The following is a 27,503-nucleotide window of genomic DNA, read 5'->3' as shown; positions in this document are numbered from 1 at the left end:
GAAACAGGTTCTTTAGAAGAGACGTTTATTTGAACAGCAGAATGCATGCCAGAAATGAATAATTTACAGCAGCATTTTCATGTCTTTGTCCCTCGTTTCCAGTTCAAGAGAGTCCCTTTGAAAGGTCTAAGCAAGGCAGGTGACCTTTCCTGCCCGATGTCCATTCAAACAGAGCCAGCCAACCGAGTTCATACTGTCGAGTTTTGCATGTCAAATCCTTTCATTTACAGCGGTTTCCCGTTGGTTATACATTTAGTTACAAAGAGAGAGAATTCATCAGGCAGAAATTATGCACGTCGATAACACCATCTGTCATTATTAGCAGAATATTTTTTTTCAGCACCACCTGGAATCCAACGCCAGACAAATCTCTCATTAACAAGAGCAGCTACTGTAAACGAGTATAGAAATGAGTGGTGCTGAAAATTCACATGCAGTTTGTACACAGTGGCATATATTTTTTGGACCATTTTTTCCATAAATAGTCTATATGTTCACAGCTACATTCAGATATATGTGTGTTGTAGGTGTGAGTGTGTGTGTGTGGCCTCAACAAGAAGGGTCAAACATGACTTGATAAAACTAATTCAGTGAAAGTAGGACTTTTCAAGGAGTCTGTGAGTCCGGTCGCAGCTGTATTCTGTCTCTGATTCCAGCAGTTCCAGTCACACAGCTGTCCCTTCCTCAGCCAAGGGACAGGCTTGGGATATTGTATAACAGTTGTAAATTTGTCATATTTAAAGTCAACAAAAAATCAAAACCAACACCCCATTTACTCTCTCGGTCCAAGTTTTGGTCTTATTGCATGGTTCATGATTAAGTCCCTAAGTTATTCCAAAGAAAAGAAATTGTTTTCGTAATCTCTTAAAAAAATTAATAAAATGTGGAAATCTCTAAGACATCTCTGAGCTACGAATATATAAGTAGGGGTGTAACAATGGCGCCACCCATTCGTTAAAAGTTTTGTGACGTTATTATTTTATTTGATTAGATTGATATAATTATTATTTTTTTTTTTTCATCTATTTTGTGGATGTGCTCACTTTTCATTAGGGGATTAAAATGTATAAAATTATAATTAATGCTTTTTCTCTAAGAAATGTTACGTTATAGTAGCAAAAAGTGCTCCAGACATACTATATTTCTATGTTGACTTCAAATATGGCCTTGAACATCATAAAAAATGGAGAGCCTTGTAAAAAGAAAAAAATTTAAATCAGTTTTTCGCAGTTACAAATAATAATGTTATGCCATAAACATAATTATTCTATAGCTGAAAAACGGTAATATAGTCTATATAGTTGTAGTGTGGATTGCTTTTTCATAAATTCTGTTTTAGTACATGTAGTACAAGCCAGTATTTCCCCAAGTATGCATGATGAACATGACAAAATCATATTTCATATACTTGACAACAATGCTTTTACATAAATGTGAACGTGAACATAGACAAAAATCATATCAGCAAATAACTTAACTGAGGAGAAAAAGTTAGTGAGGCGGCTTGTTTACCCTCATTATGCAGTGGTTTACAATTAAGACAACTAATAATAAAATAAATCTATCATGTAATATTTTAGATATACTCTGGCACAGTACAAAATTAAATATTAATCTAAAAAAAAAAAATAGCAGAAAATATTTTTAGTTTTTCTTGTCAGGAAGAGCTTATTCAGAGGAACAAGTGCACAGTTCCATTAATGGAGGCGTTGCTTTTGAGGCAGATGAATACAGAAAACACAAGGAGGAAGACAGAAAGAGGGGGAAAGAAAAGAAGAAGAACTCCTAATTAATGGATAAGTACATAAACAGAAGGGCCTACCATTCTGATACAAAGATATACAGTATATGTTAAGGTCAGCACACTCTATACACATAATATCACTGACAAGTTCATTACCCAGAATGCACTGGGATTGTGCTTTAGCTATGGAGGTTAAACAGTGGTCTTTCAGCATCCATGTTTTGTCTCTCATAAAATGAAACAAGGTTTTCATACAGACTGAAACCTGTCTCACAGTATATTTTTGTGTTGATGTCATATTTACAGGTATTTCAGTATCTGTTAGCTTCTTGTGTCCCGTTACGTCCTCTCAGAGTTTGAGTCTCAATACGTGTGAATGAAGATGTGCTCTGGTTCATAAGTAAATCCCTCACACACATACTACAGGAAGTGGAATTCCGCTCTTCCTGTCTCCAGTCTCAGCAGAAGTCTGTTTGATGTCCCGTTTGAGTCCATGTCACACGCTGCGGGGCGCCCGCTGCATCTCGTGGGTCCTGCGATTGCGTCCTTTCTTGTTCTCTTGTTGCAGCTTCCACTTGCTGGTGTGTGATTGGCTGGAGTGGATGAGCTGGCTGGCGTGTGATTGGCTGGTGTGCAGCAGATTGGCTTTCTGCCTACGCTGTTTCCGTTCTCTTTTCCAAACCTGCTCACAGAGCTGGTCGACGCTGTTCGGGCTCGGCGGATTGATGAGGGACAGGAAGTCACGGTACCACATCTTGCCATTGGCCGGGTCGCTGCTGTCAGCCGTGTCTCGGTGCAGGAGGTCATCCAGGTGTTCGGTGGGAATGATGTTGAGTGTCAGGCGGAGGATGGTCTGGATGAAGCCGTGTTCAACAGCATGGCAGTAATACACACCCGAGTCCTTCTGATGGAGGGTTCGGATCAACAGACCCTGTTCTGTGCCCAACACCCGCTCATCTGACTTTATCTGAACAAAAAAACGTAGACTTGAGAAATTTTAACACCATTGACAACAACAGTGCCTGATTCTGTTTTCCGATTACATTTTCTTATCAAATATAAGTTTATTTACGTAACTTCTGTAATTGGTCTTTTGGCCTCCACCGTATACATAACAGAACATACCTCTTGTTTGCGGTCCTCTCCATGTCTCTGAAACTGCCAGTAAATAAGGGCACGCTGGGATTTAGGACTGCACTCCAGAAAAGAGCTGCTGTTTTCAACCCCGTACACTGTCTTATCCAGCAAACCCCTCTCTCCTTCTCCCTCTTCTGCTCAAATTGGCAGGGACACAACAGAGAAACAAGTCAGAAATCTTGATTCAGAGACAGAGAGACAGGGCATCCAACAGTGAGAATACAAACTGATAGTTCAGACCATGTGTTATCACACTAGTGAAGTCGCACCGAGCATGTCTATATCACACAGCTGTGTCTCTCTCAGCATGTTTCAGGTCCGTAGGGATCCAAGGCCAAGAGCGACCAAAAACATGAAAATCACTTGTGTTAAACGGCATCTACTCCTCAGTCTTTCATTTTCTACTGCCATCCTTTTAAGTGTGAACTATGAAACGTCAGAGCGCAGTGCTGTGGGTTAGCGCTGCCACTTTAATGAGGTGTTTCCGATGCAGGAAATCTGTGTGTGGCCTCCATGAATGTGATCGCACGATGTACACTATCGTTGAAACGTTTGTGGTCAGTAAGATTTTTTTTTTCTTTTAACATTGATAATAATAAGAAATGCACCTAATCAGCAAATGAGAATGTTATGATGCTGGAAATTCAGCTTTGCATTACAGGAATAAATATATTCAAATAGAAAACAGTTATTTAAAATAATATTTCACACTACTGTTTTTATGATCAAATAAATGCAGGAGCACGAGAGCCTTCATTCAATAACATTCTTATAGAATCTTATAAACCTTTGAAGGGTACTGTACACTATATCTACATTGACGTGCATAAGTGCATGTTCTGAAACCTGTTATTTTTGCAACAGCTGTGAAACCATTTCTCAGCAGTTAAATATGTCTTTAACATAGCAGAATGGCTTTTTTTAGGCTGTGTTCATTTCAGAAGCTTTAATTAAACACTAATTTGGCTTGTACAGCATGTATGCAGAGTTTTCATTAAAAACCATTATGAACAGTTGCTTTGGCTGCAAAATGTTAGTTTCTCCATCCATCCTGAATTTTATTTTATGAAGAGACGTTGAGGGAAGTATGAGACCCTGACTGCTTTCTTGCTAGCATGTTATCACACATAACATAATGTCAAGTAGTAAGTTCTGAAAGTTGGTCTTGGAACAACAATTTCTATTAATAAATCACATTTTCTTCTGTGTTTAGTGCTAGGTTAGAATTAGGGCTGAGACTGTTTGATAGAAAAGCTGTAATGCATGGCTGGCATAAATGTAATGCATACAATCTGCATACAATCTTGCTGAATGTAATCTCCAAACATTTAGGAAGGTAGGAAATATCAGTCTAGTTATCATGTAAAGACCTGGCAGAAAATTATGGAATAAATCAAAACAATCATTAACCCACAGTAACAGCGTGTTGCTGCACATACAGTAGTAAACATGTTTTGTGATTGCACTGAGATCCACCTATATTACCGTGATGCTGTAGATCTGAACACTGAGTCAGAGGGTCTCCGTTCCTTATATCCTGACGCCTTGTTCTCCTGTGAATGTACAACACATAGCAGAAGATTAGAAAGGGCAGGTGAGCGTGAGCACACCGAGACTCAGATTTCCACTGCTACACACATCTGTCTCACAGAAAAGCTCTCACTATATAATGGTCAAAGTAAATCAAACACAGCTCCACATGAGCATACGTGTGTCTGAAATGCAACCTGTTTCAGCTCTGGGCTTTTTAGTCTCTAACCTTTATGAAAAGACATACAGTATCATGCAACATATGTCCCGAGACATCTCGTCCTGAATGTACCTTTGAGGCAACTCAATAATTCTGGCAATATGTGAGGCCTTTTTTAGCAGCAGTAGCGCACAAAGAACCTCTCTGAGAACCTCGTCCAGCCTTGTGACTTCTAATGTTCTAATATAATAGTAAAACTGACATTAAAGGGATAGTTCTCCTAAAAATTAATATCTTTCTCAATCAGCACGTTGTTCCAAAACTTTGACATTCTTTCATTCAAGGAATACAACAAGAGAGCATTACCAGGGACGGATCAAGCAGAGTTGTTGTTTACTAAATTGTTAACTAATTGTTGACTAAGTTAACTGAAACTTAAACTAGTAAATAAATGCTTTTGCTGTTTACAATAATACGTGGTTAGGCAAATGGTGACAGTTTAAATTTTTGTGTTAATTTTTGTGTCAACCACCAGTTTTGTTATTTTTAAATAAAAGTGTAAACAATTGCTTTTGTTCATTTAAAGCCGATATATATATATTAGATTTAAACAGCATGTAACAATTGGCAACTGACTAAGATAAGTGGGAGAATTAAAATGACTAAAACTGAAATAAAAAATAAATTAAAGCACAGTAGAAACATAAAAATGGCAAAGGTATATGACAAAACTAGTAAAATTAAAAAGTAAACTGAAAATATAAAAATATAAGGGTTTTGATATACATGCCATTTAGGTAACAATATGTATCTAAAAATGTTTTCCTTTTGCCGTAAATGTTTGTGTCAACTACCAGTTTGTTAGCCATTTAGATGTTTATAAGCAACTGAAAAAAAGCACAAATGTCAGGGCATGACAAAACTTCTCCAGGCCCCAAAAATACCCTTAGACCTCAGAGGGTTAACTAAAAGCATGAACTGCAATCATATAAAAAATGTAAAAAATAAAAGGGTTCTTTATATATATTAGCAACTCAACTTTTGATATACTGTAGCAACCCAAAATAATTCAGAAACCCATTGTAAAAACACATAGAGCATCTTGTTCATCTTAGGTCAAATTTGCATTGTTTCTGCGTTCCTCAGCGTACCTCTTAGCAGTTGGAAAGTATCGGGAACACTGCGAGCCGTCCCAGGCGCAGTAAGGATCACGTGCCAGACAGCACTCAGCGCAGGCCTTCCCATACACGTCACAGCGATGCAGCGGCATCTGAGAAACACCAATGGTGGATCCAAGATAGAGCTGTTGCTGTAAAGATAGAGCAGAGAGATTGAGACTTACTTAAAACAGTGATAGCAAAGTTTTGATGGTCTGTGCTGGTGAGATAGCAGAGTTAACAACGGGAACTTTCTCGGGCTTGCATGCAGTGGTTTAATTATATATATCGCTTCAGATAACCTCTCAGTGTCTGCTTGATTATTCACACCATCTAAAGGAGAGCTCACGCTGCAGTCCTGAGTGTGTGTGTGACAGTGTGTGTGTGTATGTGTGGCCTCTAATGGCAGTACCTCATGTTGCTGTGTGGTGTGAGTGACTGTGACAGCAGCCCCTGCTCTGCGTAATGTAGCTTGAGGCCAAGCAACGTGTGTGTGTAACCCAGCCTGAGTGTGAGAACTGTGCTGGGTTTTTAGGTACATGATAAATCTTGCTATATCTCCTCTGTCAACAAAATGCAGTGCAGCATAACAATTTACCCACAAAATGGTCAGTTGACCAGTTAACTCTTTAAAAAAAAGTCACATGCTGCGCTAGTTGTGCACTTACGGAGATCACATATTAGACTTATTGGGTCTTGTTGTGCGTGATTGATTTTAACACAAAAAGAATGATTTATTAACAAGTTTGCATTTAAAATTAGGATACTATTTAGAATCAATGCAAGCCATATGTCTTCAAAAATCACAGTGGTTGAAAGTGGCTGAATTATTTTATTTGAACTTTTATTTCTATATTTATATGAACATTCCGATTTTTGGGGTTTGTAAGATTTTTGCATGTTTTTGAAAGATTTTATGTTCACCAAGCATGCAACTATTTGATCAAAAATAGAGAAAAACAGTAATATTGTGAAATATGATTACATTTTAAAATAACTGTTTTCTATTTCAGTATATTTTAAAATGTAATCTATAGTTGTGATGGCCAAACTAAATCATCATCAGCAGCCAATACTCCAGTCTACAGTGTCACATGCTCCTTCAGAAATCATATTCATTATGAAAAATTAATTTTAACGTTGATTTTAACTGCTGTGCTGCTTAACATTTTTGTGGAAACAGTTATGCATTGCAGTGATTCATACACACTGTCTCCCTCACACACACACACACACACCCACACTTTTAAATTCACTCTTTTCCCTGCACTTTAACATACCAATTATATTCCTCAGACTTGCTTAACTGAATTATGTTTAGTACTTGCACTTATTTGAATTGCTTTCACCATCTTTATTGCATTATGTGATCAGTTGTTTTCAAAGTTCTAATAATACCAACCTGCTTAGTGGAGAGTTCCATGGCAGTAATAGCTGTTGGTTCCTGTAAAGAAAATAAGTGTTTTTAATGCTTTATATTGTTTATCACCAAATTATTACAAAATAGGGGAAAATAATACAGCTTAAAAATTGTGCCTTTGGAGTGTTTTAGTGGACAAATGCTACATTGTAGAATGTACTGTAGTAGATAGAGAGAGAAAAAAAATCTAAATAATAAACCAATTAGAAATAAATCAGTATAATAAACTCAGTAAACCCACTCTGAACACAGTCATCTCTTCCAACAGGACTTCTTCAAGATCATGCCATGTTCCTCTGGGGATAGAAACCACCTTAAGAACTGTGCCCATATCTACGGTAGAAAAATAACATAATTAACTTGCATATAGTATATGGTTTAAAAATATTACAGAAATCAAATTATTTAAATACTTTATTCCACTCACCAGTGCCAATGAACATGACATCATACTGTCCGTCCTCTGCCTCCACCCTGTCCACCACTATCTGTGTGAACTGATAGTCCACATCGGTTTTGATTATGATTGGACGGTTGTTGATGGGGAAGACTGGGTTGTACATGGCCGGGTGGCTTCTGGCAAACGTGATAACATCGTCGGGAAAGTCCTTTGTTGATTCAAAACCATCAAAAGTTTTGCTGGGGCACTGTCAACAACAAGAAGAACATGTGTTCAAATCCAAGCAGGCAAGTCCCTTTATTTCAAAAAGTGAAATGTAAAAAGGCATCAGCACTGATTGGCCGTCTTACCGTGCCAGGTCTTGGATATGGCACTCGACCCAAAAACGGTACCCATTGGTAGTTGGGTCCATCTCGGTGGGCATAAGGGCCCAGAAACACCCTCCTGATATCCGCCATACTGTACATACACACCGCTGAGCCTTTAAAGATGTTACTGTAAACCCAAGAAACAGCAAATCTGAGTTTTTTTTTTTTTTTTTTTTTGACAACTTTGCCTTTAGAGACTTAAGACACAGCAAAAAACACAGAACAAGCTTTCAGTCTTAGGGGGAAATTTTGTGTAAATTGGATGTTTTAATACCTGGATGTTGTAAATACAGCATAGATAATAGGGTTTTTGGGATCCTTGGAGCTCATGAGAAAAACATCCTCTGAAAACGATCAAAACCAAATTCAGTGAGTTGCAAACCAAATATGCCAAAATAGAGATGTACTGTAGAGCAAAATACAAAGGCATTGTCACAGCATGGGTCACTTACGTAGCTCATCAAAGTGTGTGTCTATGCCGTTCAGACCAGGAACGGAGCAGATTAAGCGGGCTTTCAGGAAGGTGGTCCATTTGTTCACCAAACTCCTGTGGCCTCCAAAATCATTCTGTCAGGGACAAATTAAAACGTACTTGTATCATTTTACTTATCATGTTTACTTCAGACATGCCGATGTGTAAAATAATATCCTTAACAGCCCTTTTTTAATTTCTGAAGTGTTCCATAATAAGGCAAAATTAGTCATTTTGGCAGCTTTGGTTTCAAGTTTAAAAGCTGTTTTAAACCAACAAGGAAGTTTTGAGATCTGAAACTTACAATGTTTTTATAGTACAATTTCCTCTAATATGTCAAAAGATCAAGGAAAGGTAGATTTGTCAATTCATGACCCCTGAATTAATGCACTACAACAACAAGTCCCAAAACATTAACAATTCATTGATTTTAAAGAGGTGTGTGCATGTGTATATATATACGCATATGTCTACAATCTTGGGAGTCGGCATGTGAAACACATGAGCAATATAAACAATCTTCTTTACTGTGGATTGATCAGCTCTAATTAGCAGGGCTGGAAAATGCACTCTGTATAATAAGCCAATTGTCTGTGTTTGTAAGGAGAGGATTCCAGTCATACCGGAATACCGACCAAGCTGTAATTGAGAACACCTTTCTACCACTTCAAGCTGTAGACTTGCACTTGAGCTGAACGAGTCTGCCAAAGTCTCACATTTTCTCCACAGAGCAGTCTTTGTTCTCTTGGCTGATGACTCCTATGACATTTTAGCCATCTCTTAGGTTTCACGGTGTGGGGGGTGAGAGCAAGGCCACAAGACAGAGGTGAAGCCAAATGCAAAAACACTGGCTGAGCCATCCACCTACCTGTATCGCCACCATGAGGAGGAGAGGAATGGAGCAAAGGTGTTTGCATGCATTATCGTAGTAAAGAGAAACCACAAATGAGATCTAGTTAATATCTCAATTGTCTCTTCAACCTACAATATTAAATGGAAACAGTCCTTTTTCAGAGAAAAACAATCCTAAACTCTGTTCAAATTTGCAGAGATATCAACAAAGTCAGAGAATTCAATATGGCATCGTCCGATTGGAAACATACTGGCAAAATATGCTTGTGGTGGCATTTTTGCAAAACGATATTACATAGATTCTTGCAGGTTTTATGACACTTTCAAAGTGAAATGTCCAGTGTGATTCATATTTGGTCTTATCGATAGTGTTAACATAAGCAAACATGAGATGTAATCGCTTTTGCTGAATCAACCATTTCATTTGAGCTCACTTTTCAAGTCTTTTATCTCTATTGGCATGATACATGTTTCACAAGATCCATACTTAAGCTCTTTACAGTGCAACTGCATTGCTGTACCAGGTGTGCTACCGAGCAAGTTTACTACATCAAAAAGCCATACACATGGAGCTGGTTATATGATTCTAGGCTGGTTAAATGATTCTAGGTTGGATCTGGGGCAAAGTTGAAACGTAACTGATAACTCCAGTTGTCTGTGCTTAAGTGTGTGTGAAACAGTCTGTTTGTGGTCCTTTGGTGTTTGGACGTGTGAAGAGTATCTGTACCTTGCATAGCTGTCCGATTCTGGCGTGCGTGGCTTTGCTGGTTTGCTCTCCATCGATGGCATTCTCTCTGAAGAACAAATAGATCTTGTCGTCCTCAGGGTTGTCACTTTCTGGGATGAGATGCACACTGATAAATCTAGGATCTGGAAGGACAACAAACACAACATTAACACAAAAGAATAAAAATGCATAATACAACAACAATAGTGTTGACCAATAACTTCAACAGAAAGAGTACTGACAGTTTTAGATTTCATTTTTAAGCTTCATCGTTCATATAGCTGAATGGGTCTGACTCTCAAATTTACATGTGTGTGTGTGTGTGTGTCTTAGTGAGATGTGCAAGTGCTCTATTTACGGTGTTGTGGGCCCCAGCTCTTCACAGTCTGTTTTTTATGGTTATTCAGAGTTATTGGTGTGTTCACAGAGGTCCAAGAGCCACATCACAAACATCTCACGTGATATTACTGTGGCACCAGCTAACATTGACCTACACAGTCACCTCACCACATCTACACAAACACACACACACAAGTGCATGCACACTCCTATGACGCAAAACTTGTTCACTGGAGCCAAAGGCATTCCTTTAATCTTTAATTGTTACTTTGGTTAACAAAAAGAAGCATGAAGAAATGATGCCACACACATGCTAGCACACAAAATGTGAGGTCATGATATTTGATCACTTTTAAGGGTCTGATCAAGATTTAAAATCCAGTTTTTCTGGTTAAGGAGTTCTCTGTTTCTCTCTCACACATATATAACTGTCTGTTTCCACAGAATAAACAGTCATTTAAATGTAATTATTAAATCTGAGAATAAGAGGTAAAGTTTGAAATAATAAGCAACATCATGTTGTGGGAAATAAATTCCCAATTTATAATGTTACAATATTTATATTCCAACAAATATTCTTTTAAACTTACTATTCAAAGAATCCTGAAAAACATATATCATCTTAAAATATTAAGCAGCACAAGTGTTCAACATTCATCAGCATATGAGAATGAATTCAGAAGTATATTATATCAGCTTTGCTTCACGGGAATATGTAATTGATGTTGCAGAAATTGCTGTTTTAAATGTATTTTTTTATATATATATAATTGTTGTGTTGATGTAAATGTTAAGGAAAAGTAACAGTATCTGTGTCTTTGTTTGCATTCATTTAAAATATATACAAAGCTGTGTGGAAATATGTGTTTGTGTCTCACCATTGAGCCATCTGGAGTCATGCTGCTCTGTTCTGATTGGATGGTGCTTGCCTAACGTTCGGAAAATGGCAAAGTCCCGGCCCATGAAGTCAGCTGATGTCCCAGCATAAAGTTCCCCATCTGATGATCAAAAACACTGTTTATAACTCATATTTAGGATGGTTGATGTGAGTTCAATATGGATGGCAAGAATAAAATGTCAGGAGACAGGTGGAGCTAGTTCAGTCTGGGTTTTGTAAACTTTATTAACGGCTCAGGTGAAGACTCAAAGAGGTGTGACCGTCAACACTCGCAGGCAATTTCACGCTTAAGGACGGTGTGAGAGAACGGGACTGTGTGTGTGTCATGAGTGACCTTTAATCTGAGATGAGAGATTTAACAGTAGAATGCTCTGCAGGTAAAGCACAAAACCAGAGGAACAGTATGCACTGGTCATCCTCGAAAAGAGAGCATTATTCAAGGGTGTTGAGTTTCCATTCAGAACACATGAACCAGAGCAAAACACACTCCGGATTATGCACTGCCACACACCAAATACACAAACACAGACCTGTAGCCTGTTATGTTTCTCTAACCAAATCTGCTTTATGTACTGTATATAGTTTAATTAATTTCCCAGAGTGACAATCAAAATAGCTCAGTGAAGCATAACAACTACTATTGAGAAAACAAACATATGCACTTTAATTATATTATCAGTATATTTGAGTCAAAAGTTGAATGAAAATGTAACATCAATGATATAGTATTTGATATATAAAATGTCCATTTATTTATATTAGATACTATAGTTTAAATTAGATTATGATTCCTTTGAAGTCCAAAGTGGCCTTATATTTGGACCCCCTTGAATATTCTACACATAAATTAAATTAAATTAAATTAAATTAAATTAAATTAAATTAAATTAAATTAAATTAAATTAAATTAAATTAAATTAACATTACATGTAATTATAATAAATAAATCCTAAATAAATAAATATATTATATTTTCAGAATTAGTTTACTTTTTTACACACTTTATAAAATTTACCTTCGATAGATTTGTCTTCTGTGTGCATTTTATTTGTATTATAGGACCAGTAACCTATAACTTGCTTGTTGTTAATATATTAGTACCTACACAATTACAATGTGGCTTTACACCACCCATGTAAAGATGTGCGGTCAAGCTAATAATTCATTTTTTCAGTCTATATAAAATGATTCTACCTGTAGGAACTTCTTAAAGACTTTTAAAATTACTTTTTTGACTTCTAGGATTACAATGAATTTAAATATTAACCAGAAAATCAGTCGTTCATATTCAGCATCACTCACCGATCAGCATGGAAGCGGTCAGCAGTTTGGGGTCATATGGACTCTTTCCACGGCCATTCTCAAAGCTTGATGACCCTAGCCGTAAGATGTTGTCCTGGATAGAAAAGAGCACAAAATTAATCTGTGCAGATGACAATTCACAATGAAACATTTATCACATTTCCTGGCTACTCTGTGATTCGAACTATTTTAGCATTATTTTTTGGACTTGTCTAAGTGAACAAAGCTTCTAAATAATCAAAAGTGACATACATTGATAAATCAGAATCACCAATAAACTGTGAAAGAATAACTGATGTTGGATGGATTTACCTCGGGGCGTTTGCCCACTTCCACATAAGCGCAGACGGGATGGAAGGCTCCTGTTCCACACACATACAAGTGCGTCTGATTAAACGACTGCAGAACCTTTATGAAGTTTGAGCACTCTTTCTGCAGACAGAGAGAACAAAACATCAATTAATGGTCATAAAAAGGCCATTTATATTGATGTAGCCAATATTTTACCAACAGAAACTTCCAAAACAACACCTTGGACATGACAGAGAGAAAAGCAAACTAAATCTGTGGTGTATCTGTATTTCTTGATTCACAGTGATCACTAGGTTCTTAGATAAATAAACACATGCCATCTGTGTCAACAAATGGCGAGAGACACAGCTTATCACTTATCACACACACACACAAACACACACATGCACGCACACACATGCAGTGGACACTTAGGACACTCTTAAATGTATGAATGTCTCCAGAAAATTAGCATATTAAAATTTCTGATGGATCATGTGACACTGAATACTGGAGTAATGATGCTGAAAATTCCGTTTGCATTCCGTTTGCATTGCAATGCATTGCATTGTATATATATATATATATATATATATATATATATATATATATATATATATATATATATATATATGTGTGTGTGTGTGTGTTAAATTGTAATAATATTTTTAAATATTACTGTTTCATTGCATTTATGATAAAAATAATAAAAAAACAGTACAGTAGTGAAGATGTATGAAGTATTTGTTTACTTTCAGATTTTTTAAATATATATACTTACTGAAACACAGTTATTGTGGTGATCTAAACCTGTGATTAGGACACCTGTGTGCACTTGAGGAGAACTGACTTCAGATATTCACTAATAATTACCTTCATATTATCACCTTCTGTATTATAGGGGTTCACTCGTAGGTTTAGGTTGCATAATGATGTGTTATGATGCCATTAGATTGTCATGCTGTAATCTGTGGACTGACTCAATCGTTTCATGTTCTTTAATATTGCGTGATTTTTTATGCTTATGTCATTTCTGTGTTCATCCAACTCCTACAACGGAATTCCACACACAGCGGCACAGCTGACCAACATGCTCCCACAAGGCGCTTCATTAAAAGGAAAATATTACAACAGCTGGAGCTGTTTTTCAGTGGGGTGTTTAGTGCATTAACAGGGAAATCCTGTTATAGGCGTCCATATCTCCCCAGTGGCCTTTACTCTCAGGGTTAGAGCGTGTGTGTGTGTGTGTTATTTGTTAGCTCCACTGTAGCATCTGAGCAGGGATTTTGCCTATGGAAATGTGCATGTGTGTGATGATCAGAAGCTTCTCAGTTGTGTTAAAGCCACGTGTCTGAGCAAGTCTCATCTGGAACAGACTGAAGTGACTCATCTTACAGAAAAGTGTGACAACATATAATATGTGACTCAAAGATTTGGCTTTTTCTACATTTTTTCTTCATTTTTTTTTACATTCTACTGATACTTTAGTTTAGCTATATTTCCCCAACCTCCTATCCCAACCTAATATACCACGATGATTACATGTAACTCATTTGTATGGTGATTTCTCCCAGCAACCAGCAAACATTTGTTAATTGGATACCTCAGACTTAATTTAAACTGACATGTTTCTGCACACACCTTCATCAAGACAAAAACACGTGGTTTTATTTAAAGTTTAAGCTCTCCACTCAATGTATTGCTTGTTCACCTTCTTAATAGTGGATTGTCACTTCTATACACCTTGTTTGATAGTGAAATTGCACAGTAACCAATAGGATTTTAAAAAGTTGCTTTGTCCATGCTATTGGTTTTGACCAAGCCTTATCTGAAAATAAAATTAAATTAAATTAAATAAAAAGCGAAAAATACAATAAATTGTTTTAAATGTCAATATGCTCATTAATTAATTCTAAATGTAAAATGCATTTAAAACACTTCTGTAAATCACAACTGTAAATGAAATAAAATTAAACTACACTAAAATAAAATAAAATTAATAAAATAAAATGTGAAAATACAATTAAATACATATTTGGTTTTTAAATAACTGCTAATTTTATGTTAAAGTTATTTATTGCAAAAGCCACAGATGAATTCAAACTATTAATTAAAACCTTACCTAACATGCAGCACCACCACCAAGATAAATGGTTGTTTTTGTGAAGACTTCTGGTTCATAAGCGCTGATCTCACTCTCTTTTTGTTTCTTACAAATTGTGGCTGAGATCCTTCAACAGGACCAGCAGTTTTCTACCTTCATTGACCTTCAAAAGGGCTCTAAATTGACGTACTCCCATTAACTTCAAACAAGCTTGAGCCTCTCTTTGAGCTGAACGAGCCTCAGTCAATCTGTCTCTTTTCAGCAGCACCCCTCTCTTCACATAAAAGCCATCTTTCAGTGAGCACCCTGCCATTCATCGAAACCATGTTTACATCAAAATGCATGTTATTGCAATTCAAATAAGCACCATTGAAACCCAACCAACCTTATAGTTTCTTTATGATGCTAACAGCGCATAGGGCCGCTTTCTATGGCTCTATATGTTCAAGGCAGTGCCTCGGGCAGGACCGGCGATGGAATTTATGAGAGCAAATGGCAGCCCGGCCTGGAAAGTGTTTACACACCGTTGTCCCACGATTCAGTGATTTGGTTTTTATTCATTCTTCCACTGACATCTGCTGAACTGATTTTCTGAGAGAAACCTTCAACTTTGTTTGTGAAAGCAAAAGACAGATGACAGACAAGCCCAGCTTTACCTTCTCAGAACGAGTGGTTCTTGTCAAAAGCAAACCAATCCAGTCTTGATTTTGGATCCATCTCAAATATTACATTTACTTTCAACAATATACATATATAATGGAAAAAAAAGTTCTTTTAAAAGCTGATGTATTATGTAAACACAATTCTGCTCAAAAGCTTAGGGCCCGATTTTTTTTACTGTTTTTAAACAAAGTCTCATATACTCACCAAGGTTGCATTTATTGGATTAAAAATAAAGTAAAATATTGTGAAATATTATTACAATTTAAAATAACTGTTTTCTATTTTAAATAATTTTAACATTTATTTTATTCTTATGATGCAAAGCTGAATTTTCTGAATCATTACGCCAGTCTTCAAAGTTGCATGATCCTTTATGAATTAATTTTATTGAGCAGCTCAATTAACATTTCTTATTATTATCAAAGTTGAAAATTCTGTAAAATATTAGGTCTGAAAATCGCTCTCTTCGATTTTTGTGTAATAATTTATGTAGTTTCATCTTGCTGATCTAATTATAAGTTATATCATGCATACATGTACTACAAAGTGAGTCATATGAGAGATGAAGAGAGAAGTGGAACAGTGCAGACAAACAAGCAGTTCACTGCATCAGTGAGGTCTATCTGATGGATCTCAGGGTCGTGAAGAGGACAGAAGAGAGAGGATAGAAAAAAATACAAAGTGAAAGAGAAGCACTTACCTGGACGTCCTTCCCAGCCCACTTGCATTCATCTCGTCGAGAAGGTGAAGGAGGCCAGGATATCTACCGGTTAGAGAGAGAGAGAGAAAGTTAAAGGAGAAAGAATACTGGGAAATCTTTTTGTGGAAGCTTCTTGTTGTCTGTTAACCTTAAGAAAACCCAATGCAGCAACCTACTTATTTTGAGCAAGTAAAACAACAACAACAACAACAACAACAAAAAAACATTACATATTTTTAAACTTAATATTGGTTAAAACCACAAAACAGCAGTAATTCACCATAAAATATACCAAAGCAACAGGTTTATAAGGACAATATTACAATTTGAATATCCTAGCATGAAAAACACACACATCACATTAAGATAACACACTGATAACCATTTTGGATTAAATGTATTAATCTACAAAATGTATTTGACCTGTAATATTATTGTATCATATATTATATGATTAAATTTATAATTTAATACAACATGTTTAGTAATAAAAAAGGGAAAATTTACTTAATCACACAAGACAGACCTTCAAGTTAAATAATAACAAATATTTATTATTATTTAACAATGTTAAAAAGTTGGGGTGCTTATTTTATTTTATTTTTATTTACTGTTAATGGATCTTCTTTTTCGCTCAGGATCCTTTGATGAAGACAAAAAAAAATATATATATATATATATCTTTTTTTCATTTGTCTTCATCAAAGGATCCTGAGCGAAAAAGAAAATCCATTAAAAATATATAAGTATCTATATTATAAGTATCTTACTGTCACGTTGGACCCATGTAAGCATCCTTGCTAAATAAAATTATGAATTTCAAAAATAAATAAATAACTTGCTGACCCAAAATGGTCAGAACATTTGTTTATCCTAATTTCTAATACTTAATACTAATACTACTTCGTAAAACAAAATTTCATAATCATTCATTCATAAATATGCATAATCATCAAAATTTGTATAACCACTGACTTCCTCACAAAATGCCTGTGCTGAAACTTTCCCCATATTACCTTTCTTCTGTGAAGGTTAAGTTTATAAAGTTGTATATAGACTAAAGTGGGCTGTGGTTTTGCCTGGCGCCGTTTGTCTGTACTTTGCTACGTTTATTTTGTTCATTATTTATCCAGGTGAATGGATAGCAGCTCTCAGCCAGACTCTATGTGATCAGAATGACAGCTTTGCCCTGAAATATTCATATTCTTTTCACTGGAAACAGATCCCCCTGTGTGCTGATGTGTTCATGTTTGTGTGTATAAGACTGAGAGAGAGAGAAAGAGAGAGAGAGACCATGTATAAGTAGCAAGTACAGCTATTTATTTATAACTTCTGTTCATATAAAGCATGTAATCCAGCAAATATTGGATTCAATCTTATCAGCTTGTTTCTGTCGATTATGACAGGTTTTCTATTTCTTATTTAAACAGATTGATTGTACAACTCATTGATCTGAGAGCAAACACCTCAGTATTGGGGTAAATATTGCCAACATATTTTGGTTAAATAATTGAACTGTGCTCTGATTTCGGAGTGTCATCTCTCCCTCAACAGGTGTAATTCACATTTTGACAGTTAAAACTCTCTCCAACTCTTTTCCATGTAACTTATATTTAGGCATTATGATCACTTATATAGTTATACATTCAAAATCCAATGCTTTATCACGCTTAAAACAATCATCACGTCTGTCTGCTGATCCTTAGTGATTGGCTAAAAGTGTGGCCGCGACGTCAACATCAGCAGCAGTCATCTTTCCACTGTACGTGTGTGTTTAGTAATGTTGTGATGACTGACTGGATGCAGAACAATAACCTTTTGGGATTGTTTGCTAACCAATTAGCCTATACAATTAATATGTTTGAAAAAATGTCCAATTGACCCCAAACCAGCCCAAATTTTGTCCACCTGAACAAGTCATGCAGTGTGCATTGTTGGCCATCCAAAATGGTTAATGTCATCCTGATTGTTTTAATAGCTATTCTAAAACCCTCTTCTTACCAGTTGCATGTCCAGATTGATGTCCACCAAGTTGAAGGACAGCACATGGTCTTTGGCGCCCACAAAGAGCCGGCCTCTCTCCTCGTCCAATAAAAAGGTGTGATAGGCAGTGCTGTTGGCCAATCCATTGAAAGTGAGAAGGTTGTTGGAATCCAACATTTCTGTGGGAAAAAGTGAATATAGTATATTGGATTTATTGGGTCTTCTGCAACCTTCAAAAGCTGACAGAAACATTAACAACCATATGCTGAGCTTTCAAATATGCTTCACAATACGTAAAACATGATGCTTTCCGACCTCATCTTCATTTTTTGAGTTGCATAGTTGAGAGGGAGACAGATAGATGGACCTTGGCTCTGACGGCAGCTCTGCTTTAGTGTGTGTCCGACGTGTGACTGTGGTTTGGCTAAAACACAGCTGGGAAAGCTGACGAAAGATATTTGCTTGTGGATTTTGCTTTTGTTCCTCATGTAGTTTATTCTCTGCTTAGCAAAAAGGAACAGACTGGAATTTGAATGCAGTGATGATATCTGAGGGCTACAGTGGATTTTCAGTGAATAATGACTGTCAGTTTTGGTTTGTTCCTCAAACAAACCAATCATGTTACTTCAGACGACTGAGAATAAAGTGTATGAGTTGTATGGAACATTTATTTTTCGGCTATCAAGACCTTTATGGAGGACTTGTCATGCATGCACTTTATTTTAAAAAATACTTTGAACAGGATGTCTTACATCTTTAATATACTCTCGGAATAAAAAGGTACAAAAGCTGTCACTTGGGCAGTACCCTTCAAAAGGTACATCTCTGTACCTTATTTACTTCTAAAGAGTGTATATTAGTAGCTTGGTACCTGGATGGCTGGTGTGTGGTGTGAAACCAAGTTAAAGAAACAAAGAAAATGTGTGACAGGACCAGCAAGCTGTAATTACAGCATTTGTTCTAAAGGGAAGTAAAATTTTCCCTGCCGTCACACTTAAATTGCTCTCCAGAGGGACTTTAATAGCAGCTGAGAAATATGGAAGTGTTTGGACAATTGTTGTAACTTATGATTGTGTGTGTGTGTGTGTGTGTCTGTGTGTGTTAGGTTGGTGAACGTGATTACACCAAGTATAACATGTTCCTGGATCAATATCCCTGTTGATCCAGGAACAACATTCCTATTAACCAGTCAGAATTGGGGGATAACTTTTCAGTTATCTGTTTTCAGTTATCTTTATCTGTTTTAGGCTCACAATCAGGGTTAGGTGCTTCTACACCCTTGTTAATCAGCTATCATTCCTGATTTTAGTCTACATTTTTGGACAGTTATGTTGATCCAGGATCAACAAAAGATGCTGATCCAGGAACATGTCTTACTTGCCAAAATCACAGCGACTGTGTTGGGTTTTAAGTTGTATTGGGTTAAGGCAAAAAGGGCAGCAGATGAAACACACACACACACACACACACAAACACACAGTGTGGGATAGAATAATCCACATTACTTTTAGTATCCAAAAACTGTTTTTAAGCCTGTTGCTTACCTACCAAAAATCACAAATGAATTATTTCATTCATTCATTAATAAAAACCATGTTATACAAACATACACAAATGTAAACAGGTGAATGAAAGAATGAATTAAGGAATACTTAATACTTAAAGCAATTTTCCATTATGTAAATCTTCATAACTACACACTCACACATGTATAATGTATATTTATGTCAGAAAACGGGCTTTCAAAGGGCCTGAAGGGAAAAGGACGAAGACCAGGCAAGAGGAAAGAGTGAAAGAGGAAAGTGTGAGAAAGGAAAGATAAAACCTGTGGAGTGCCACAGAGGAGAATAAAAGACCAGAACAGAAGAAAGGTTAAGACTAAGGATGAGATGACTTAAAAGAGGCCAGTTATTGAAGAGGAGAAAGAGAGAATGAGAGGGAATCTCTCGCTTGGGTTTGGAGTGGCTGTGGTGTTTCCATTTGGGACCATGACTAAAAAAAAAAAAAAGCACTCCGAATGCCTTTAGACACATACGAAACACTGTGAGATTCATCTCACCATCACCATTACTCACCATGCTCACAAAAACACAGGCTTTTTAGAAGACAAAACAAATAAAAACTGTCCAGAAAGCTATAATCCTTTAATTTCAGCCAAAACCTTACACAAAATCAGACAGATTTATTAAATTTATGTACAATATACAATATTTGCTTAAATCAATATATTAATTAGGCTTATGTGCAGTGATATTGAAATAGAATATCACAGTTCAAAGAAATGCATTTTGCAATAGTAACAATGTACAGGACTAGCGTTTCCTCTGAGCTTAATGTCATAAAAACATTTGCTGAATTATGTCATTGTTACTGTCATATGCGCTCTCTTTTTTGAAGTGCTTTATGCTCACTTCTGCTTCTGAAAGTGTAAATGTGTGGCTATGTGTGTTTGGTGGTTTTGCATGAGTGTGTAACATCAACTGACACAGGCGTCTCATCGGATTGTCAAAGGTCTGCTTGCGCAATGCACTTGGTGCTGAGAAGAGGTCTTATTAAAATATTCACACATATAGCAGTCAAACACACACACACACACCCTCTTGCAAAATGACTCCATCAACAATCACAAACACTCACTTTAAAAAGGAAATTAAGTGCTCTTTATCATTGTCAAATTTTGAAAAGCATTGCATTTGAACAAATAGTCTATGTGCAGCCAAATGCACAAATGTTCTAAAACATTGTGGCTCTGTTGTAATTGTGTCATCACTGAAACATATCAGTCATCAAGTTTACATCTGGTAAATAGGTGAAAACAAAGCATGAGGAAATGTTTAGGTTTTTTTAACGTCTCTGTTATGATCCAGATGGTTGCCAGGGCATTTCGAACTCATAAATCAGATACCACAGATAGAACATCATCAGGCACTTAGTACATCATTCTGCGCATTGTTCATGTCTTTGAGTGTGTGATCAGACTGAGGTGTGAGGAGTACATTTAATTGGGTTTGGTAATAAAATACCGTCTGAGAACATTAAGTTTTCAACCTGGAGCAATAAAACCTGATCTTGTGTAAAATGTGAATATGAGATTTATGATCTAACTGCCTTGTAAAACAGTTTTTTTTTTTTTAAATCAGTAATATCCATTACACTCAGCCACATAACTCCGATATAAAGACTCAAGAAGTAACTGCTCTTGGCAGGTTTCACTCAGAATTCAACTATAGCGACAGTTGCTGTGTGAATCAATAGTGCCTGAGCTGTAATTATCATATAGCCCAGAGTTATTTATCTATTAAAGACTACCTGAGAACACCCTGAGGAACAGGTTCTCAGAATGAAGGATTTGAGCTGCAAAGACAAAGACAAGGAACACCAAACGGGTTCAATCTAAATATAAATCTAGATGTACCTAAATATTTAAGATCAAATGTAAAATGTAAAACGGCAGTATGCGCGGCGGTAAAGCCCATTTAGCTTGTCCTCCTACTGTAAATAGAAAAAGCAGCCACTTAAAATTGTAAGAATATTTTACAATATTACTGTATTTTAGATCACATAAATGCAGCTATACTCAACTCCATAAGAGACTTCTTTAAAAAAAAAAAAAAAACATTGAAAAACCTCAAACCTGAAATAATAGTGTACCATGGTTTAGCTGAGTCAGGACAAAAACGGGTCAAGCTCTGTGTCAGATTCCAAAACATACGGTGCCCCTGCCTGGCATTGTGGGTAATCTACAGCAGTAGCACGCAGTCACACAGGAGGAAGTGGCTTTAGACATGCTGCTTATCTGAACCTCGCCGGTTTAAAGAGGAAAAGAGCTAGTCTCAGCCTCTTCAAACCACTGAGACCGTCTCACTGTCTCTTTCCCTCCATCTATTGTTGTGGAAAAACATCTGAGAATACAAGCGAGGAGGGGAGGGCAGGTGGAGGCAGAGGAACAGTCCCATCTGAGGCTGATAAAAATAAACTTCCCTACCCTACATACTGCCTGCGCTCTCTGCTCTGCAGGGCACATGTGTGTGTGTGTGTGTGTGTGTGTGTGTGTGTGTGTGTGTGTGTGTGGGCAGATGAAACATGAGCACTATCCACGCTCACCTTTTTCCATTCATCACAGCATGCATGTCCATCTAATCAAATCTGGAGTTCTGATTATTAGCGTATATAATTGTTTGAACTCTTTCCACAGGGTCCAAAGATGATTTTCAGGCAATCAAATACCTGAAATCAAATCCAATTCTCCTTGTGTCTTTTTGCTTTCCAAGGGGAAAACCTGTATTATGGCATAAATATTTTCCATTTCATAGGAATTTGGCAGGGTATTGTTTTAGATGTGTGAGCTCTAACACTGCGGCTTTATTTCTGAAGAGGATATGGAGAGTTCACATGCTGCAAATGCAATCCAACACCAGATTCTTGGCATGTTTGTGGATTAAAAGCTTAATTCAAGTGAAATAAAATTTCTCTCATGCCTTCATGAGATTATAGCTGTCTTGAAACATTAATTTCGGAATGGGATAACTTTACACCAAAAACATTATTCGACCACACATCCACACACACATTCATACATACAGTACTAAAGTAGACAATCTCTTGTTTCTTTTCCACTTATTTGAGACAACATGCAGCCACATCCATTATCCTGTTCTTTATGTCTTTCCACACCAGTTGACATTTAAGTAAAGGTGTTATTGTTAACTTGCCCTGGGAACTTTCAGCTCAGAGGGGACACTGATACTATCCCTGTGAGGAACATCAGTGCTCAGTCAGGACTTCCTCACGGGTGGCTTCCTCTCCACACACACACACACATTTGTTTTTGTGAAAAGTGGGGACATCCCATAGGCGTAATGGTTTTTATACTGTACAAACTGTATATTCTATGGCCCTATATCAACCCTACCCCTAACCCTAACCCTCACAGGAAGCTTTGTTAATTTTTACTTTCTCAAAAAAACTCATTCTGTATGATTTATAAGAGTTTTGAACAATGGGGAGATGGGTTATGTCCTCATAAGTCACTCTCTCCTTGTAATACCTGTGTCATACCCATGTCATTATACAGAGTTGTGTCTTGATATGTCACAAAAACAAGAGCACACACACACACACACACACACACACACACACACCTCTATAATATTTGAAGTACAGCTGTGGGGATTCCACAGCATGTATGTGAATGTGTGCAGGTTTGGTTGTACATGTAAGGACCACATTTTGGAATATATTCTCACTCAGAAAAATATAATAAAACAATTTATGAAGATATTTAAAGTGGTCCTCCATATTTAAAAGGTTCATAATGCAGCCAAATCATGTATGATAATGTGAGCAGGTTTCCATGAACGTTAGAGCATAGAAAATATAATTATCATAGTATGAAAATCATTATGTCTATTGGAGGACCTTGTAAATGGCTCAGCTCGTCTGAGTCATGTTGTCAGGATTAACTAAAAATGTGTTTCATGTGGTAACATTTAAATCAACTGGTAGAAATAAATAAATAAATAAATAAATAAATAAATAAAATACATTTTATATTATAAAAAAAGAAGAAAATAAGACTTTTTAAAATAAAGGTCAAAAACATTTATATATATATATATATATATATATATATATATATATATATATATATATATATATATATATATATATATATATATATATATATATATATATATATATATATATATATATATATATATATATATATATATATATATATATATATATATATATATATATATATATATATATATATATATATATATATAATGACTTGCCATCATTTAAAATGGATTTCACCACTGGTGAGCATGTTTAAGTTTCATATCAGGGAATAAAGCAAGCAAAATAAGTGCATAAGTGAACAAATGAATAAGCGAATAAATAAATTCAAGTTAGCAATAAGGCATTTACTTTTTAGAGTGTTCTTTTGGGCATCTGCAATAAATATTACCACACAAAAACACAATTTTAGTCAAACTGGTTTTTATAACTATTAATGCTTTTATATATTATGTATATATATTACATTTGAAGTTATATTTATATTTCTGAAATATAACTTTAAAAGTTTTTTTTTTTTTTTTTACACTTTCTTTCTTTAAGCCAACCTACAATGACTACAAGCAAACAATTCTGGGATTCTCACAAGAAATGGCTAAGCAAATGGTTTGATGTTCGTTGCTCCTGTTCCAGACTAAAGGAATACAAAAAAAAAAAAAAAAAACCTACTTTAATAAATAAATAAATAAATAAATTACACACAGCCACATGCATTTGAATTGATGAGAATTCAGCAAAGGATGAATCAGCCAGACTGTGCTGACAAATGTGCACAGGTGTGTGAGTTTGCTCTGGTGCTGGTGGATATCAGAATCAGTCTTGGCATTTTACCAAGCCGTGTTTGCTTAGATCAGCCTAGGGTACATTTCAAACACACACACACACTCTCTCTCTCTCTCTCTATAGATGCACAAACACATATTCCCTCTCCATCTCTCTTTGTCTCTTTCTTCATTGTTTTCCACACAAACAGTGTGTGTATGCCTGTAGGTGTCAGTGTTTGATACGGTAAACAGCTCCAGAGGTGTGTGTGTGTGTTGGGGCAGATGAGAGCTCTGGGTACTTAAAGAGCCCCCCTGTGTGTTTGTGCATGCGTGCGTGCTGGATCGAGCACGTCTGTCGCCTGACAGTCACACACCGCGGTTCATATAGAGCTCAGCTTCCACCAGCCAGCTAATGAGGAGCTGTCAGTGCAATTAGAAAGCTGGCAGAGAGAGAAATGGCTCACTTTTATACAGCCATCTGCCCTGACTGTTAAACCTCTCTCTGTGTCTCTTTCTAATTACAGAGGGAGGGAGGAACTAGCTCTTGCCTTTAAACACTCGTTCTGTGAATTCACTCACTTCATCACGAACACCAGTCGGATGTGAAGAGTTGTAATGTTTTAACAAAACCCCACCATTAAAAACAGCCACCTTGCATTATACTATCTGCAATTATCATAACACACTCCCTCAAAACACTGGGAATCTTATAAACATTTTACTCTAGCTGAGCAACAAAAGTGGAGGAAAGCACATGCAGAGAAGAATATAATAGATCATTGGTTTTCAAGCAGTGGGTCATGACCCAAAAGTGGACAAGTCTGTTCTGATAGGGGCAAACAATGTCGGTTTTGATAGGGGCTAACAATGCTTGTATAGCAATAATAAAATCTAACATCCTGCATAGTTATTACAGCGAAATAAACAGGCTTTCCACATTTCATATTTATGGTGCAACTTTGGTGTATCTTGGCAGATGCTAATAAAATTAGCAGATGCCAACATAAACAGTCTGAATGACATGTTCTCATATTCAAAAATAGAAAACATAAAAGACTTTTTGCAAAACCACTGTGATAGATAATTTATGATTGACTGATATTATTAAGTTAGACTCAAAATGTACAGGATGCAAATTAAAAACAGAGTTTAGTCTGTATGTTGGGCGTTTGAACTGTATACGTGTAGGTGTTTCAGGGAAACAATGAATGCCAGCGGTTTAAACATTCCCACCTGTGCATCCAGACAAACGCATTCAGCCCACAGGCTCTGTGAACACACAAACTTAACATCACATGCCTGATTTAATCTGTGCATAATTACCCAGTATTGTGTGATACTTGTAGAATAATTGTGTCTCTTGTAGAATTAAACCTAAATGCTTCCTTCAAACAGAATACTGTAAACCTCTAAACTGTACAAAATGCTTCAGTGGTAACAGCTTTTTTTTTTTTTTTTTTTTTTTTTTATGTCAGATGTTATTTTTAATTTGACTGAATCAACCAAAACAGGTTATCCAAACAAAAGTAATATTTCAGGTCAGATAGGGTAGAAATGTGCAGATCTACTTTTTTTTAAGGTTGAATGTTAAAAATTAAGAAAGGAGAGAGAGAGAGAGAGAGAGAAGGCATTGTTGAGAAAATCTAAGATTAACGCTTAACAGAAAAAAAAAAAAGATTACTGGAATAAGATTAACAAGAAAATAGTATTTCTACTTCAAAATTTCACATTTAATTCAGTGTGTTGCTTTGTAATTATTTGTGTAATTTACTTGCAATTTCTCAGTGAAAACTGTTAAATCCTACACCAACTTTTTTCAGTGTGGTTGCACTACTGGTAAAAAAAACAAATAGAACATTCTAATTGTTGATCTATAATTTCACCTCTCAGCAAGCACAATTTCATTTTTAATATCACCTCTCTAATATTTTAATTGTGAATAAGGAACGCAAATATCCATGACAGAATATATTGTCTAGCTTCACTTTAAGAAACATCTTTCAAAATCACCAACCATGCATAATTAAACCATGTGAATCATATTAATGAAGCAAACAGACCTGTATGCCAACTCCAGACAAGAAAGCATCAAGAAACTTTAACATTTACTCTCCTAAGATTCCTCAATCATTTTCTGATTTCTCCCTTTCCCAAAATCAGAAGGTGACTGACCTTTATATGAGAGTTTGAGCCGGGGTACGTTGTTTTTGCTCCCCTGAGCGTCGGTTCCTCTCTCCGGCACGCCGAGCGTCCACAGCAGCAGTACAATCCCCCACAGGTAGTCCATTTTCACCCCTGCCTCTGTGCAGTCCACTGGCCTCTGGTAAACACTGTTTCGTTCAGCAATCCAGTCCTTCAGAGGATGGAGCAGGTGTGTCTGTATGTACAATAAGTCACACAAAGATCACATCTCTCCTGGTGAAGCAGTCACAGCCTCAGGAGAAGACCACGAGTGTCCACACCACTCACTGTCTCACTTTAAAGTGTGTTCCCGTGGTTGTTTATCTCCTAGATGTTGTGCGCTCTTCCTCTCTGACTGTTTTAAATAGTAACACAGTGGAGACTAAACTCAACTTAAGCTCTGTGAAGCCCTAGGCGCTTCTCTCTCTCCCTCTCTTTGCAAAAGCTCAGTGCACACGGTCACAGCGCAAGAATGAGAGAGAGCGGAGCCAGCTGAGAAAGACTGTGAGTGAGAGAGAGAGAGAGAGCGAGAGGAAAGGGGAGGGCTGTGCTTCCAGCAGAAGATCCTCTAGGTAGATTTTTTTCCTACTTCCACATCCCACACACACTGTCAAAGTTGCACTCACTCTACAAAAATCATTCTGACATTGGAGGCCATGTGTGGTTGATATTTCCTGACCTCACTGTCCTGGTTTCCCAATGTTTATTTTGCTCTATATTAGACGCAA

The 27,503-nt window shown here is 36.5% G+C and overlaps 1 protein-coding gene across 1 annotated transcript; it reads right to left on the bottom strand.

Moving 5' to 3' along the window:
* Positions 1-8: 8 nt before the first annotated feature.
* sema3ab (sema domain, immunoglobulin domain (Ig), short basic domain, secreted, (semaphorin) 3Ab) lies at positions 9-27,503 on the bottom strand. Its single transcript, XM_052582060.1, has 17 exons — positions 26,767-27,503; positions 18,266-18,426; positions 16,265-16,327; positions 12,819-12,938; positions 12,507-12,600; positions 11,185-11,304; positions 9,968-10,110; positions 8,369-8,483; positions 8,191-8,260; positions 7,899-8,043; positions 7,576-7,795; positions 7,390-7,481; positions 7,131-7,172; positions 5,723-5,880; positions 4,367-4,434; positions 2,870-3,015; positions 9-2,711 (listed from the first exon to the last, which is right to left on the bottom strand). Exons 1-17 carry the CDS (start codon positions 26,879-26,881, stop codon positions 2,241-2,243), a joined length of 2,343 nt encoding a protein of 780 aa, XP_052438020.1. The 5' UTR covers positions 26,882-27,503; the 3' UTR covers positions 9-2,240.

Source organism: Carassius gibelio, chromosome B18 (genome assembly GCF_023724105.1).
Source record: "Carassius gibelio isolate Cgi1373 ecotype wild population from Czech Republic chromosome B18, carGib1.2-hapl.c, whole genome shotgun sequence".
In the NCBI taxonomy this organism is placed as follows: Eukaryota; Metazoa; Chordata; class Actinopteri; order Cypriniformes; family Cyprinidae; genus Carassius; species Carassius gibelio.
The sequence above is the reverse complement of the archived record's forward strand: the minus strand, read 5'-3'. Positions and strand labels throughout refer to the sequence as shown.

Bases quoted from the DNA above. Each gene is read 5' to 3' on its own strand.
- sema3ab (XM_052582060.1), bottom strand. From the start codon at position 26,881: ATGGACTACCTGTGGGGGATTGTACTGCTGCTGTGGACGCTCGGCGTG. The intron at 7,796-7,898 runs GTAAGACGGCCA...TGTTGTTGACAG, and splicing joins CATATCCAAGACCTGGCACG to TGCCCCAGCAAAACTTTTGA. The intron at 2,712-2,869 runs GTATGTTCTGTT...TTTTTTGTTCAG, and splicing joins GAGAGGACCGCAAACAAGAG to ATAAAGTCAGATGAGCGGGT.